General features: G+C 49.8%; 1 protein-coding gene across 2 annotated transcripts in view; it reads right to left on the bottom strand.

Annotated features, from left to right (window-relative positions):
* ABTB3 (ankyrin repeat and BTB domain containing 3) overlaps window positions 1-13364 on the bottom strand; it is a gene marked incomplete at its 5' end in the record, with an annotated part of 309684 nt that extends 296320 nt beyond the window's left edge. For both annotated transcript variants that reach the window (XM_082634471.1, XM_082634472.1), the window contains one exon: window positions 12221-13364. In XM_082634471.1, the coding sequence (XP_082490597.1) occupies window positions 12221-13364 (1144 nt within the window). The remainder of the gene's footprint in view (window positions 1-12220) is intronic.
* Between the last annotated feature and the right edge of the window lie 3207 nt (window positions 13365-16571).

Raw genomic sequence — 16571 nt, 5'->3', positions numbered from 1 at the left:
CCCAGCTGGCTCCTAGGGACTCTCTGGTTTCCTGTCTTATCCCTCTTGGCTCTCTCACTTCTCTCCATCACAATGGCTTCTTTGCTATTCCTGCCTCAGAGCCTTTATACTGGCTATATCTCTCTGCCTGGAACACTCTTCCCACAGATACTCACATGGTAAATCCCTCACCACCTTCACCTCTCCCTGCACCAACATCACATTGTCATTGAGACCACCCTGACCACACTATATAATTACAACCCACCATCACCAGCCCTCCAGATCCCCCTTACTCTGATTTATTTCTTCCATGGTAGATATCAACTTCTAACATCCTATATTATTCACTTATGTTGATTGTTTAGGGTCTCCCTCCACTAGAATGCAAGTTCTATGAAGGCAAGAATTTTTGTCTGTTTGTGCACTGATGTATGCTAAGTGCCCAGAACCATGCCTCTTCCATAATAGGCTCTCAATAAACATTTTTTGAATGAATGAATGATTATCTTGCAGCTTGCAGATCACTTTCACATCTGAGGACTCATTTGAGCCTCAAAACTCTGCTGGTTTTTTTCAGATAAGAAAACAAGCCCAGAGAGACTAAATCGCTAGTCTGAGATCACACAGCTTGTTCCACAGTGGGTCTCATGCCCTCCTCTTCTGTCCTTAAACCCTCAAGTGCATCTGATCTGACCACACTGGTGCCAATCTCTCCAAGGCCCAGGCCCCACCTGCCTCCCCAAACTCATAGCCCGGCTTGCTGGGGACCACATTTACAGGCTCAGTACACAGGATGCTTCCCGCCCCCCCACCCAGAGGAGCATTGGTACACTTTCACTCAAATGAACTCATATCTGGTTTCTAGGGACCATGTGACATAGACATCAGCTTCCAAGGCCAGATTCTAACCCCAAGACCCTCCTCCCAAATACAGGAGGGACACTGATACGCTGCCCACCCCCAGCCTTCTGTGAACACACATTATCACCACAACTGGACATTCTATAAGGAATGAGGGAGGAGGTGCGGGCAGCAGGGAGGGGAGAGAGACACCACAAATCAAGAAGAGGTCCTTCTCGTTCTTTCTTACCAATCAGAGGCTGAAATGTGGGGTCACAAGTACAACTTAATAACTGCTTCTAGCCTCCTGCTGAGAAATTTCTTTCGGGCCTGAGTCCCAGGAACAGCTACAGCAGCTAGTTTATTTCTGTCTCATCCATCACACTGAATTGTGTATCTGCTCACCATGGCTCCTTTTTTTGTACAGGATATTGGGAAACCCAAGGGCAGCAAATCCTGGTTTTCAGGTCTTCAGACTCCAGGACCTATACCAGAGGCCCCCTGGGGCCCTGGTTCTCCGACTCACAGATGGCAAATTGTGGGGTTTCTTGGCCTCCATAACCACATGAGCCAATTCCTGTTATACCTCTGTTTCTTTGAAGAACCCTAACACAGGGGTAAACACTCAATCAGTGTTAGCTTTTACCATCACTAAGTGCTGGTAATGGTTTTCCAAAGTGTTGCCTCTTTTGACACTTGTAACTTTGTATGAATACCAGAACCTGGTAGTATCATGATTTCCCATTCTTACATGAGAAAACAGGTTCAGAGGGATCGCAGCCTGCCCAACGTCGCACAGCATGGGTACACCCTGCTACGCCTGAGCCGACGTCTTCCCCCTCACTGGAGTACTCATCTCCCCTCCTGTACCCCCTCCTCCCCCCTCCCCAGGCTCCCAGCAGCCCCCAGAGGTTCCACATGATGGGACCATCAGAGGCCATGAAATCACCAGCTTGCTCTTGGTCTGTTCCTTAATCCACAGCTCTCATGCTGGGAGGAAGGAGGACTTAGAGCAGCAACCAAATCAGCAACAGCAGGGGAAGCAGGTGGGGAGGGGTGGAGGAGGTCGGGATGCAGAGAGAGGCCGGGGCCCCACCCCTGGCCCCTGGAACTGAGCCTTTGGTCCCACACCTGCACCAGCCTGCACCAGTGATCTGAATATGAAGCATCGAGAGACTCATAAACTGGCCCCCAAAATGGCAGCTGCAGGACGGAGCGAGCAGGAGTGGGGGTGAGGGTAGGTTTCTAAAGACAGAGGAACAGATGCAGAATTCGGAGACGCTGACCCGTGGAGGAGATGCCCGGTCCTTCTCCCCTGCCGGCCCTGATGGCAAACTCCAACATGGGAAGAGAATTTTGAGTCTTAACCCCAACCCCACACCGGGCCCCAAATGTCTCGTCTCCCCGTGCTGGCCACAGCCAGCCCAGAAGCACAAGGGAGGGGCAGCTGGACTCAGCCCACATGGGAGGGGGCTTTGTCCTCGGGCCCCATGAACCGCTCCTAAGCAGGTCCTGCCATGGGTGCAGTTTTACATCGGGGTGATTCTTTGTGAATAAACTAAATCTGCCTCAGGCCTGCAAGCTGCATGAGGGCAGGAACCATGTGTAGTTTTGCTCACAAGGGTGAACCCAGGCCCTAACCCTCAAAGGCAGGCAGAAAAAGGCTGTAGGGGCTGAGGGAGGAGGCCGAGGGAGGGAAACACCATGTATCCATGTATGCTCCCCAGTACTTGACATTTTAGAGTTATCGAGAGAGACAGAGACAGAGAGAGACAGAGACAGAGAGAGAGAGAGACAGAGAGACAGAGAGAGAGACAGAGAGGCAGAGAGGCAGAGAGAGAGCGGGAGACAGAGAGGGAGGGAGGGAGAGAGAGAGGGGGAGAGAGAGAGAGAGAGAGAGAGAGAGAGAGAGAGGGAGGCAGGAGGTGATCTGTGTGTGCACGTTTGTCACACACATCCTGAGCCCCTGGGTGGCACTGTGAGCTGGGATTAGGAAGAAGCAATGGCACACGCTACCCGAGAACCCCCACTGAATCCAAGCAACCTCAGCCTCCTTAAGGTCCCACTCACCCTGTAGAGCTTCCTCTCTGATTTGCTTTCAGATGTTAATGTACTGGGGAACCACTAATTTGATTCTACCTTCAGCACACCTGATCTGCACAGTAATTGCTTTCCTTGGCTCAAGCTATGGAGACCTCTGCAAGCTTCCAGACTAGCATTCCCTTCTGCTGTGAGACGTACGTAGAGTAAAACCCGCAATGTTACACCAAGGTGGCAAATTAATCTCCAAAACTGCTGTCTGTCGTCAAGGCAGCCTCTCACCCCACTCTGCCTCTGGTTTGGAGGAGACAATGCATCACAGTGGAGGGGAGATGGGCTAAGAATCCAGAAACCTGGGATACTGGTCCAGATCTGCCATGTGACCTTGTGACCTTGGGCAAGGCAGTATCTCGCTCTGGGCCTCAGTTTTCCCATCTGTAAAATGTGAGAGTTGAACCAGAAGTTCCGTTGGGATGAGGCGTGGCACGGGTGGGAGGAAGGTGGAATGCGAAGTCCCTCAGGCTCAAGTTCAAATCCCTGCTCTGCCATTTATTGTCTTAGTGACTCTGGGAAAGTTACTAAATGTTTCACAGCCTCAGATTCTTCTTGTGTAAGATGGAGGTGATGACAATACCTGACTGCCCTTCCCACATTCACCCTTCCCTTCCTGTCTGCTTTCTGCACTGCAGCCAACATGAGCTTTTTAGAACACAAATCTGATCACAGCATCTCCCTCCTTAAAAGCTTCCAAAGGCTCTCCAGTGTCCTTGGGAAAGACAGACTCCTTAATCTGGCAGATGCTTAGTCCAACCTCTAACCAGCTCCACTCACTTGGTTCTCCCATTCCAGCCACACTGGCTGCTTTCCTCCTTACCGAACTCCCTTCTGCCACAGGCCCTTTGCACATTCTGTTTGCATTCATGGAGTACTCTTCTACCTTTTCAACCAAATACACCATTCTTCAACCTCATTCAAGCCTCACTCTTCCTTGCTTCCTATCCTCACTCCTGACTACATCCAGAGCCTCAGTAAAGACTCTTACAGCCTCATGCATCTCTCCTTTGTAGCTACTGCCACAGCTGTAAATTACATCTGCATGATTGACTGTTTGATAACAAAACTAAGTCCACTACAGGCCTGCAATCTCCATGAGGGCAGAGACCATGTTGCTTAACATCTAACACAGTGCCTGTAGAAAAAGTCGTAATGAACACAATAAAATCCAACAATGCCAACATTTATTAAGCAATTTCTACATGCCAGTCACCTCCCAAAAGCTCTAAGAATTAGGTTTTATTATCTTTCTCATTTAACAAAAGAGAAGACTGAATAACAGAGAGGTTAGGTAACTTGCCCAATATCACACAACTAGTGAGTGGTCAAATCATGTAAGTCTGGTTACTGGCAAACTACTTAAAACCTTTCACTCAATAAAATGAAGCAGGGTACAGGGAACAGACCTTTAAGCAAGGAGGCTGGCACTTCTTAAGCATTTAATAATAATAATAATTGCTAACAGACAGTGAGTTTTTATGATATGTTCAATATTATTCTGAGGATTTTACATAAATTAACTCATGCTCCCAATGACCCTCAGTGGTGGAGGGGGGAGCACTACCATTATCCTCATTTAACAGATGAGGAAACTGAGGCTCAGAAAGATTAACTGGCTTGCCCATGGTCACCTGGCTTATGGGTGGTAGAGACTTGGTCCACCTAATTCCAGAGTCTGGGAAAATCCAGTCTGTGATTCTCCGGGAGGACAGATTCCCCACCAAGCCTCATATTTCTACATTCAGTTCTGGTGAGAAGGCCTGAGCTCCTTCTGGCTCTGAGCCTACCCAGCTAGACAGGATATGGAAGGAGCTGTCCCCTGGAGGCCACAAAGCCACCCGCTGCTCCGGGGTCTCGGCTGAGGAGGCTACAAAGCAATGTCATGGACAGCTGGGCAGTGACTCACGGGGCAGCCAGGGAAGAGGAAGCCAGCAGGGGCTAAAAAAAAGACGTATGACCACATATTATGCAAAGGAGGATCATCAACCATGACCACCAGCACCAGGGTAAGCACCGTTTCCACTCCACACACTCCTCAAGCTGCCCTGGAGTCCATCTGGGATCCTCTCAGAGTTTCATTTGAACTGGATTTCACCACTGTGCCACAGCTGTTCAGAGCACAGACTCTGGACCCCAAATTCCAACTCTACCCCTTAGTAGCTATGGCATCTCGGACTGGTCACTGAACCTGTCTGAGCCTCAGTTTCCTCCCCCAATAAAATGGGGATAAGAAACACGCACCTCACAAGAACAGTGTGAAGATTAAATGAGCTAACGTGTGTGAACGGCCCCATACAGTACCTGGCTCAGCAACTGTTAGTTCCCGCAGTGGATGAAATGCAGGGGGTGGCAGAGGGGAGAAGACAGGCATGTAGTACAATTTGCCTGGAGCACCCACTCTTTTCGATTCATATTTTAATCATGCCTGAGAGCTTCACACCTATTCGTTGTTAATCCATATAGCATCCCACTTCCAGAACAGGATGAAAATAACAAGAATAATAAAGATAAAGGATAACAGCTGTTAAGTATATACCACGTACGAGACACTGGGGAAAACACTTTGCACCCACCATATTATTATTTTAATATTACTTTGATCTTCATAAACATTCCATAAGGCAGTCCAGAGCCAGACTGCCCCAGTTCAAATGTGACCCAAACACTTGCTAGCTGTGTCGCCTTAGTCAAATTCTTGAATTTACTTCCTAATCGACTTCTTAACCTGTAAAATGGGAACAATAATAATAATAGCACCTATTTCATATAGTTGTGGTGAGGATTCAAATAGTTAATATATGATGGCAGAGATGTCTAGCACTCTACCAAAAACTGATGTCCCTCTAACAGTACAGAATTGTGGCTGGGAGTGGCTGCCTTGCCAGAGACCATAATTCCCAGCCTCTGATATCTAGTTGAGGCCACATGACTGAATTCTGGTGTTTGGAATGTGGAAGCAATTAGTATACCCACATCCCAGACTCTCCTATAAAAACATCCCCATCCTCCACACTGTTGACCCCAATCAAGGAAGCTCCTGGGAGTCACGTGTTCCAGAGGGCAGACCCTCCATCAGATTCCATGGAACACAGCGCCTCCCTACCCTCCCTTCAACTGGACTCAACAGGAATGAGAAAACAACTTTTATTGTGTTTAGCCACTAAGACGTTAGGGTTTATCTGATGCCACAGCTTGCATTATCCTAACAAATAAAGAAATTGACACCGTAAGTGGGTTCCTTACATATGTGGCATTGGCTTAGAAGTCAGATGGTGGGGTATGATGTTTGAGGCTGGAAAACTGGAGCGCCATGTTATACAGCAATTAAAGGCTTGGTTAAACTGTCACCTATGATAACTTAGAAGGCAGAACTCATGCCTACTGAGCCTGTAAGCGCTAGAGGAAAAAGGACTGAAAATAATAGTAAGAGTTTGCTGCTTGTCCCTGGCTGAGTTTAGCAAGGTATTAGGGAAAGAGAGGATCTGAGGCATGAATTAGTCAGTTTGCAAGTAAAACTGGAAAGGAATAGTGGACACGTGAAGAAGACAATATTCCTAGATCCCAAACAATAAGAGCAAAGATTGAGCAGACTTCTAAGTGAAATAAATATCAGATGAAGTGTATAAGCTTCCCACCACATAAGCCTGATGGCCTCAAGGTAGCTGTCATTAAGTTGAGTGAGAAATAGAGGAATGGGGTTAAGAAAGCCAAGAAATAATCCAGGCTTGAGAATTAGGTCTAGGAAATAACTTTGACTGCTGGCACACTAGACTTCATAGATGAAAATCCTACTAAGCTGTTGTGGGAATTGTTTTAGCAAAATCTATAAGCTTGGATTTTAAAAACCTTTTACTGTTAATGCATTAAAACAATCCTTAGGCCCCTTAAAGTTCAAGGGCAGGAACTAGGTTACACAAGATTTAGAGCCTCAAGGAGGTCATATTCCCCAAGACCCACTTCAAGTGTGGCCAAGAGGAATAATGGACAAAGAAAATCCTGCCACAGGGCAGAGCCACGACCATGGAGGACAATGAACCAGGAAACTGCTTCCAGAGAGCAGAATCAGGGCTTAAGCAAGGAACCTCACCCACTTCCAGGGCACGGTCACACAGTGTCTGCTTAGCAAGATTTCATAACTACTAAGGGCCAGTGACTTCTGTGTGTCTTCCACTGTTGCCTTTTCCTAGTGGGTTATCCTCCAATATGGTATATGGGCACAGAGGGGAAGATAATGAGTCTCTTTTAGCTCATGGGTCTCTGAACCATGAGAAGCCATATTCAATCCCATGGATAGGACAGGAATTCACCCAAAGATCTTGAACTTTAAGTTGGAAGCACTGATTGGCTAGAACATGAATATCCTCCCTTAGGGGAAGGGAAGCATGTTTTGTGTGTGAGAAGAAGGAGGCACATAGATATTTGGTGGCCAAGGGCGCCAGTGACACATCTGGCCAATGATATATGGGCATAGTGATGAAGGCTCCTTTCAGGCTTAGCCCATAACACCTTTCTTAAGATCCTCCATACTCTCCTTCTTTCTCTACCTACTGGCTGGATAAATGTCCAAGGAAGGCCCTAAAGTCCACATATTGAAGATAAAGAAAGCACTCTCTCCATCAGTCTTGGTACTTAAATGACCCTCCAGCACCCTCCCACCACACTCCTCCCAAAATCAGACTTTAGTGAGTAAGAAAGGACCTTCTATTGTGTTAAGCTCCTAAGATTTGGGGGTTGCCTTTTATAATAGCTAATATAACGACAACAATTATAACATATAGCACTCTTCGAACAGTGCCTGGCACATAATAAGCACTATACAGGTGTAGCTATTATTATTACAATACCCATTTTACAGACAGGGAAACTGCAAGTTATGGGTGTGTCTGACTCCAAAATCAATTACTATTTTATATTTACCTCTCAGTAAATGATAATCAGACCCGTTTTATAGGTAAGTTTGGTGTCTGGCTCAAGGTCACAAATAATAACGGACCCAGAATTAGAGGCCTTTCTTCTATTCAAAGGCCATTAGCCACCCCACCCCTGACCCCAGATCTCCAGGTTGGTCCGCCATTGTTTATTTTATTGTTATTTTTATGGTGTGTTTCAGGAAACATTCTACTTACAAATGCCCCAGCACTGAACTGGCAAATCTGAATAGAAAACCAAATAACCCTCCACTGACCCGAATTCCAAGTTTTAATTTACATTAAGCTAGTTAATTAAAAACATGCTCTGTGAGCACAGACACTGACATGGCTTGCTGCTGAGATAGCTTTTGCAGTTCTTTGTAAAAAGCTGGGTTTCTTCTGTGATGTTTTTGTCCAGCACAGCAACACTGTACCATGGAACAGCGCGACCAGCTCCGGGGATGTGGACAGGGTGATGGGCGGAGCCAGGGGAGCAGGCAGCAAAACTGCTGAGTAAGCATTTAGTTTATGAGCAAAAGACCTGAACACCAACTTACCCACCAAACCAGTGCTGGTGAGGCGAGGGCTCGTGTTAATTAAAGTTTATAAAGTGATTGGGGATCCCAGCAATGAAAGAGACTATTCCAAATCCCCTTATTATTATTATCACCAGCCTGAATAACCTGTTTTTTAAGGAAGAGCCGTTATTATCGAGTGCCTACTATGTGACGGTTGTTTTCACATATCTGATCTGATTTAACCCTTTTAACCACCGTATGTGGTAGGTTTGGGTTTTCTTCCTTTTTCATGTTTTTTTTTTGTTTTGTAATCCTTACTGTGCAGATGAGAAAAACAAATTCAGCAAAATTAAGTCACTTGCTAGAAAGTGGCAGAGCTGACATTTGAGGCTAGATCTTTCTAAGTGCAAAGCCCTTCTCCCTTTCATCACACCACACTGCCTCTTGCAGTCTTCCCTTCAAATTCTTTCTGCATTTAAAACAAAATTTCATCCAAGGATGCCTATGGCTTTTTTATGTTTCCTTTTTTTTTTTTTACTGAAGTGTAATTTGCAATACAGCGAAACACACATATCTTAAAGTCACAATGCAATGCATTTTGACAAATGCAAGTACCCCTGAACCCACACCCCTATAGATAGAAGGGACATTGCTATCACCCCATGAGTCCCATGTGATCCATTTCCTGATTCCTTGAGCCGTAGCAGCAGCAAATTAGAAAGGCGGACAGGTGCAGAGATGGCAGTAAGAATGGGCAACCAAGGTAAAAAGACTTGAAAAGATGATTCAAGGAACTCAGAATTCAATAGTTTCTTTCAGGATATCATTGTACAATATTACACAATAGATTGCTCAACTCAACAGGCATCTAATAAGCTCCAGCTGTGTACCAGGCCCTCTCAGACTTGACAGAGGATATAAAAATGTGAAATCCAGTACTGCCCAGTTCAGTTTAATAGGAACATATGGTGTGTTAGAACAGAAGGACTGTCAGGCTATCAAGGGCCTCGGTTCAACTGTGTAGGCAATGAAGGGCAGGGAGGATGGCCTGAAGGCAGGGAACTCATCTGTCACTAACGAGCAAAACAGTTAAGTTGCCTGTGCCTCAGTTTCCTCCTCTGTATCATGGGGATAATAGCAGTACTTTTTCAAGGGAATGGTGAAGAGTAAATGGGTCAATATATAGAGTAGTGTTGGATGCATGTTAGCTGTTATTAGCTTGTACCTCAGTACTTGTGCAGCCCCTAGATTTAGTAGCTGCTCAATAAATATTGATGAACAAATGAATTCATGAATGAATAAGTGAGGCTACTGAGTTAAAGGGGGAAAAAGATTATGTAAAGCATGGGCTCCTTAATAAAGCTTGCATATCAGAAAGAATGTCATGCAAAGTAGTTGAAGAAATAGGTTTGATGTTTAATGTATGTTTCAGATACCTAAGAAATTAACTGTTCATTTCTTACTGCTTCCTGCCATTTTTAACAAGCCCAAGGAAAAGAGATGAAAAGATCACAATGAAATTACAGTATATCTCATACCAAGAGATGGCGAAGGGGCCCTGAAACCTAGGAGTTAAGCTCTGTGGTGTGGGAAATGCTGTGATGGCAGCAAACCCTAACCACCACACATTCATCCTGCCCCAAACCAGCTCTGCGGTCTTCTCCTTCCTCAAATTATACTTAGTCCAAAAAGGATAAACACAAAATCTGTCTTTAAAAGATGTTAAAGATCATAAAAGTAAAACCAATTTGAAAAAATGCAGAGGCTACTAACAAAAACAGACAGACCTACAAGAGGACCTGGGGGTGTATTACAGATCTAGGCCCTTATTTTATAGATGAGGAGACTGAGACCCTGAGAAGGAAAGTGAGTTATGACCCACAGTCATAACTTCAAGCGAATGGCCAAGGCAGAGGTGGAGCAGGGCACCCAGCGTCCCAAACTGTAGCCCAAAGGGGAATGCTCCTTCTTCCCAAAGGACACACAGGAGTGGGAGGAGATTCCAGCAGGTAAGGGTCTGGGGGGCCAGTAGATTGTAATGGGGAGGTAAGAACAGGGGTGGTGGGCGTACGCAGAGGGAAGAAAATTACGCCTCTCTGCACTTTTTATTGGGGTAGGGCTTCAAACAAAGAACTGTCCAGTCCAAAGCTCCTGGGTTTTGCAGGTGAATCCTCCTCCTCCTCCGGAAGAAGCACACACAAAGACCAATGCCTTCTCCCAGGTGTTTCCATCTCATCAGGAGTTCACGGGTGGAGGTGGGCAGGCACGAGGAGCCTCACAGGTACCTCCCTTTAGAGGTTTAGCCCTCTACTGGCAGCAGAGGGGGAAGGGCTCTGCCAAAGAGGCCGGAGGAGTCTTGGCGATCAACGCGGAAGTCGCCATCCTGCCCCTACCACACGAACGAGCGCGCGCGCGCGCACACACACACACACGCTTTGCTTCTTCCTTCCCCTCCCCCAACGATGACCAAAGCCAGGTGAGGGGATTGACAACTGGAGGTTCTGTTTCCGAAGGGCTTCTGCGGGAGCTGCTTGCTTCTGCGCACACTCACAGGCACACTTACATACACACGCACGGACGCGTGCACACAGACTCTCACAAATACGCACACACTCCTATGCACACACTTGGCTCCCACAGGAGGCCGGGCCGCGCCCGCTGCATCTCTGCTGCAGCCCCGGGGAAACGACAGGCAGCAACATGAATGAAATCTGCCCAGAAAGACTGCATTTCAGCTCCAACCACGCAACCTCCAGCCAAACCGCCGAATATGTAACAAAGTTTTATTTCGCTTTTGGAGTCTCCAGTTACGCTTCTACCATTTCCTGTGGAAAACTGAAGCTTTGAAGTGTCTAGCTCCGGCTTTCGCAGACAGGCAGGCCCGCCAGCTGGAGCTCTCCGAAACAAGCGCCCCGGGCCCCACCCCTCCGCCACCAGAGCTGCAGGTTCAAACCCACCCAGCTCCGGCCTTCAAAACAGGGGGTGCGGGAAGGAATGACAGAACCTGCTGGAAACGACCTCTTAAACTGACAGTCCCTTCGGAACCCCGCCCCACTCCCATGCTGACCGGGTCCTTTGTGGCGCTCCTTAAGCCAAGTGGTGACGCCTGCACCTCCCAGCCAACCGACAGCGGCAAGAGGTCGGAATCTGGGGGGTCTGCCCATTGCGCAGCAGCCACCAGCTGTGAGCTCTGGCCCTCAAAAACTGCCCCGGAAAAAAACTCGGGACCTATAAGCCTTCCCGCTCCACCCTCTCACCACACACACCTCTCCCCGACTGTTTCTAGGCCGAGCGACCTCTCAAACATTCTGCCTTTACGGCCGCAGGGCCCTGCCTTCCTGTGCGCACAGACGGTGTCCTCGAGGGCGCGGGGAAGTATGTTAACTGGACGGCGAGGGCGGAATGCGCCTCCTCCCGAGTTCCAGGGAGCCAAATTCCTGCGCCCGGGTATTTGGCATCTTTAAGGTCAAAAATAAATTTAAATAAATAAAATGTTTAAAATGAAAAAACAACAACAACGAAACACAGGGCTCTGGCAGAAATATGGACTAGGCGCAAATGATCGCACACCTGTGCCTCCAAAGTGGTGCTGGGCTCTTCCCACTGCCTGCCTGAGGCAGCCGCTGCCCCGCCCCGAATCCGGGACGGAACCGCGCCCTCTCGGACTTGGGACCCCTACCAGCGGCGTAAAGTACGCGGATCCCGAAAGCAGGAGGGACCAATGGTGTTTCTAGCCGCCTCCAGCTCGGCGGTTCCCTCGGAGGCTTAAGACAGCAGCGGGCAGCCGGAAGGATGCGGGAGGGGGCCGGGAGGCAAACTTACGACGAGAGTTGGCCGGGTTGGGTGGGAGGGGGCAGCACCCGCGCAGCCACTTACCGCTGGCGTTCTTCCCGCAGATGAGGTGCTGGTAGGGTTGCAGCAGCCCCCAGATCTCGGAGTCGTTGTTGACCGTGTGCTCCAGCGTCTCCACGGTGAACTTGGGCGCCTCGTGGAGCGCGTGGTGGTGGTGATGGTGGTGGTTGGCGGCGGCTGCCGGTGGGGCTGCGGCGGCGGCGGCGGCAGCGACGGCCGGCGGGGCGCAACAGCTGCTGCCCCCGCTGGCGCTGCTGGCTGCGCTGCAGGCGCCGCCGCTCGCCGCTCCCCCTCCCGGCGCCTCCCGCTCCTTATCCGCCAAGGGGGCTGCTCCGGGGCCCGAGCCCTGACCCGGACCGGAGCTGGAGCCCGGGCCCGAGCCGCTGCAGCTCCTGGGCAGCCCGGAGGCCACGACCCGCGCGTATATGTCCCGGAAAAGGCTCTCCATGCAGGCCGTCAGGTAGATGGCTGCGTGCTCGTGGATGCGCAGCGCCACGCGGCTGTCCACCATCCAGCGGTACACGCGGCCCACGGAGAAGGTGAGGCCGCAGCGCGCCGATTTGCCGCGGCCCAGGCGGTCGCCACCGGCACTGCTCATGTTGTAGAGGGACAGCGCGGCCAGCGCGGCCGCCGTGCAGTGCGCCGCTAGGCCCCAGGACAGCACGATCTCCATGGCGCTCTGGATCTCGTACTTGGTGCACTTAGCGAAGCGCAGGCTCAGGCGCTGCGCCTCTTTGGCGATGCGTACCAGCGCCCGGCTCACCAGCGTCGACAGCTTGGCCAGCGCGTCTTTGGGTAGGCCGCCGGGGGCCACCGAGCCTGCCCGGGGATCCCGCGAGCGCAGTAGCAGCGCCTCCAGCTCCTGGAGGGTCCAGGGGACCTCGTCGAGGTCCGGCAGCAGCCGCGAGCAATGCTGGCCGGCGCAGTCCAGCCCCTCGGAGTCTTCCACCAGGGCAGTGTTGACAGTGTCAAAGCTGTTGTGCCGGCTGTGCATGGAGTCAGCTAGAGGCGGCCAGCAGCTCCCGCCATACGGGGACGCCGGGTGCGAGTCGGAACAGCACAGGGACAAGTTGGAGGAGCGCACCGAGTCCGCCGCGCCACCATAACCCGAGTCCAGCGTTAGATCCTCCAGCGTCCGAACCACGGGCTTCTTACCTCTCCTGGCCATCGCTGCGCCACTTCATGCTGCGGCCGCCGGGGAGCCGAGGGGAAGCAGCAGCGAGGAAAAGCGGGCGCCGGGGCGCGGGAAGAACCGAGTCCGCGCCGCCTCGGCTCACTTTTCCACCAGCCGCTACTACCTACAGTTACTACTTTCGGATGCCTCCCCAAGCCGTCGCCGCTGCAATACGCCGGGCAGAGCAGAGAGTCATCTTCCAGAGCCCGGGCCGGAGCTGGGACACGCTGAGGAGCGAGCCAGGCCGGGGGAGAAGCTCACGCCGGACACGTCCCTTTCTTCCAAAATAAAATAAAACTGTCTGACCCGCTCCCCACAGGGCCGGGCTGGGCGCAGAAACCACTGGGCGCCGGCCTCGGTGTTCGTAGGACGGAAATCGACCCAGATGCCCGCGGCAGCACCTCTGCCGGCAGCTGGCTCTCGGCTCTCGGCTCCCCGGCTCCCGGTTCCCGGCCCGGGGTTCGCTCGGCGCTCGCCCGCCCGGCACTGAAGCGCAGCAGCAACCGCGACAGCTGCAAACCCTACAAAATCCCGCAAGCCACGGGCAGCCCAAGGGGGCGGGCATATGTAAAGCAGGGCCGGCGGACAGCCAATGGGGTTGGAGGATGCTAATTACCTCTTTTTTTATTCCTCAGCTCCACGCAGTCCCGCCCCTCATACGCACCCTCGGCCCGTGACCGAGGCTCCGTGAAGTGGGGAGCCAGGGCCTGAGAATTGGGGGACCTGTGGGAGCGTAGAGACGCAGATGCTACCCCACCCCTCCTCTGCTGTCCCTGCCCTTGAGCCTTTGGCTTTGATATCAGAACAGGAGAATGGTAGGTTGGGCATGTGACCCGCCCACCCACCCACCCACCGAATTGTGCTCCCCCCAGCGGTTCACAAAGTGTCTGCCTGGGGTCGCTTTCTGCCCCTACGTTTCGGATTTCACTTTCCTTTTTCTTTCTCTAGTACACAAAGCATGTTTTTTCTCCCTCTCCAGCCTCCCCCACCTTCGGGTCCCCAAACCAATTAATGCGGTCCTCTTTCAGCCCCAGTTTGCCCCAGAGCGGAGGGAAATAAGAAACCAGGCAAGCAGAGGGATCAGGGAAGTGGACATCACTGGAAGGCTGAGTCTCTGGACGTTAGCCGTCTGCCACCAGCACTCATTAACTACATTCCTTCAGTAGCAAGGAGGACGCTGAGCCCATCCTTCAAATGCCTGGGGGTACACTGGAGGGAAGGCTTATGTCCCACTTTGACGTTCTGGTGGGTAATGGTCCAGAGAGCTCAGCTTTAAAAAGGATAAATTTGCACAGAGTTTTCTTTTTTGAATAAAGAATGGTATATATGCATGACTTAGTTGCATTTATGTCCAGTGGCATTGTCTTATTTATTTGTCCCCATCCACCAGGGCAGAAACCATATCTTATTCACCTGGGGATCACCAGCTCCCACTGTCTCTGCCTGTAGGGGACTCTCCTCTGAGTTTCCAGCTTAGAAGTGCCATCCTACAAGAAGGTAGCCCATATCCTTCATGTTAAAAAACAAAATTCAACTGAGTAAATTTTAAAGCTCTTTATTGGCTTTATTCAACAATTCACGAATCTGGCAGTATCCAATCTAGCAGATAGAAGGGAGCTTGGAGGAGCTGTACAAAATGAAAGACTTTCATAGACACAATGGAGAAGGAACAAGGAATTTATACTAGGTGAAAAAGCAGGGTGCTTATTGCAAGGTTACTTTCCTCTAGGAGATGGCAGGGGTCTATAAGGCAGATTACCTAACTACTGCTGATCAGGTGATTCCTGATTGACTAGTTTAAGATTCCATTTCTGGGAGAGCCAAAACTGTAATTAAGTGCCTCAGTTTGGTGAAGTGGAGCTTAGCATAAGTGACTCCATATGGGGCCTGTTATCTTGTTAGCACTCAATACTGTCCTGGGTGTTTCAGCTGCCTCCCCCACTTCTGAGGCTGTTGATTTCTGGCCCCTTGTAACACTAGGTTACTACAGTCTGGTTACTTGTTAGATTCCACACTGAACTAGGGGTTCCCCATGCATAGGCCTGACACAGAGTAGTCAGTCAGTAAATATCTGTTGTAAATGCGTGAAGGAAAGAAGGACATGCTTTTGAACTGTTGATGTTCAACAATGGATTTTGCCAGATAACCCAGTAGATTGTCTGAGGTTTCTCATCTCTGTCAGCCCAAATCCACCATCACCCATCCCTTCACCCCAGTATACTACCATCACCCTGTAGCTATCAGCCTAATGCATATGCTCATCACCTCTCTCTATTGACTATTATAATATTCTACCAGCTCATCTCCTCTCCTGCCTCTTCCTTCTCCAAACCATCCAGTCCGAGAATCTTCCAAAAGCCCAATTCTCATCTTGTCATTTCTCTCTTGAAAAAAATTCAAAGGTTCCCATTTGCCTTCCACATAAATAAAATTTATACTGATTAGTGGCCTTCAGGGATCTCCACACTTTGTTCCCAGACTTTTTCCGTAACATTCCAAACCTTTTAAAAGGGATTGTGATGGTTAATTTTATGTGTCAACTTGAATGGGCCACAGGTGCCCCGATGATTAAACGTAGTTTCTGGGTATGTCTGTGAGGGTGTTTCCAGGTGGGATTAGCATTTGAATCAATGGACTCTGTAAATTGCCCTCCCCAATGTGGTTGAGCATCATGCAATCTGCGAAGGACTGAATAAAACAAAAGGTGGAGGAAGGAAGAATTCATCACTCCCCACCCCCCATCACTGACTGAACTGGGACATCTCATCTTCTCCAGCCCTCAGACTGGAATTTACATCACCTGCTCCCCTGCTTCTCAGGTCTTTGGACTTGGACTGAATTATACCAGCAGCTTTCCTGGGCCTCCAGCTTGCAGACATCAGATCGTGAGACTTCTCATTCTCCATAATTACATGAATCAATTCCTCATAATAAATCTTTTTCTATATGTATTTTTCGTATACCATCGAATACAAGGATACACAGTCTTTAATGATCTGAACACTGCTTCCCCCTCTAGGCTCTCCGTCAACACCCTAGCCTCCTGAACACATATTCACAGTCACATAAACACACAGATGCACTCCCACACCCACACAGATACCTGCACACACATGAACACACAGACACACACAGACACAGACACAGACACACACAGACGCTTATGTTCTAGCCATACTGAAATCACTTGCTGGTTTTCCA

The sequence above is a fragment of the Mesoplodon mirus genome (assembly GCF_964341445.2).
Source record: "Mesoplodon mirus genome assembly, chromosome: 11".
Lineage (NCBI taxonomy): Eukaryota > Metazoa > Chordata > Mammalia > Artiodactyla > Ziphiidae > Mesoplodon > Mesoplodon mirus.
The sequence above is the reverse complement of the archived record's forward strand: the minus strand, read 5'-3'. Positions and strand labels throughout refer to the sequence as shown.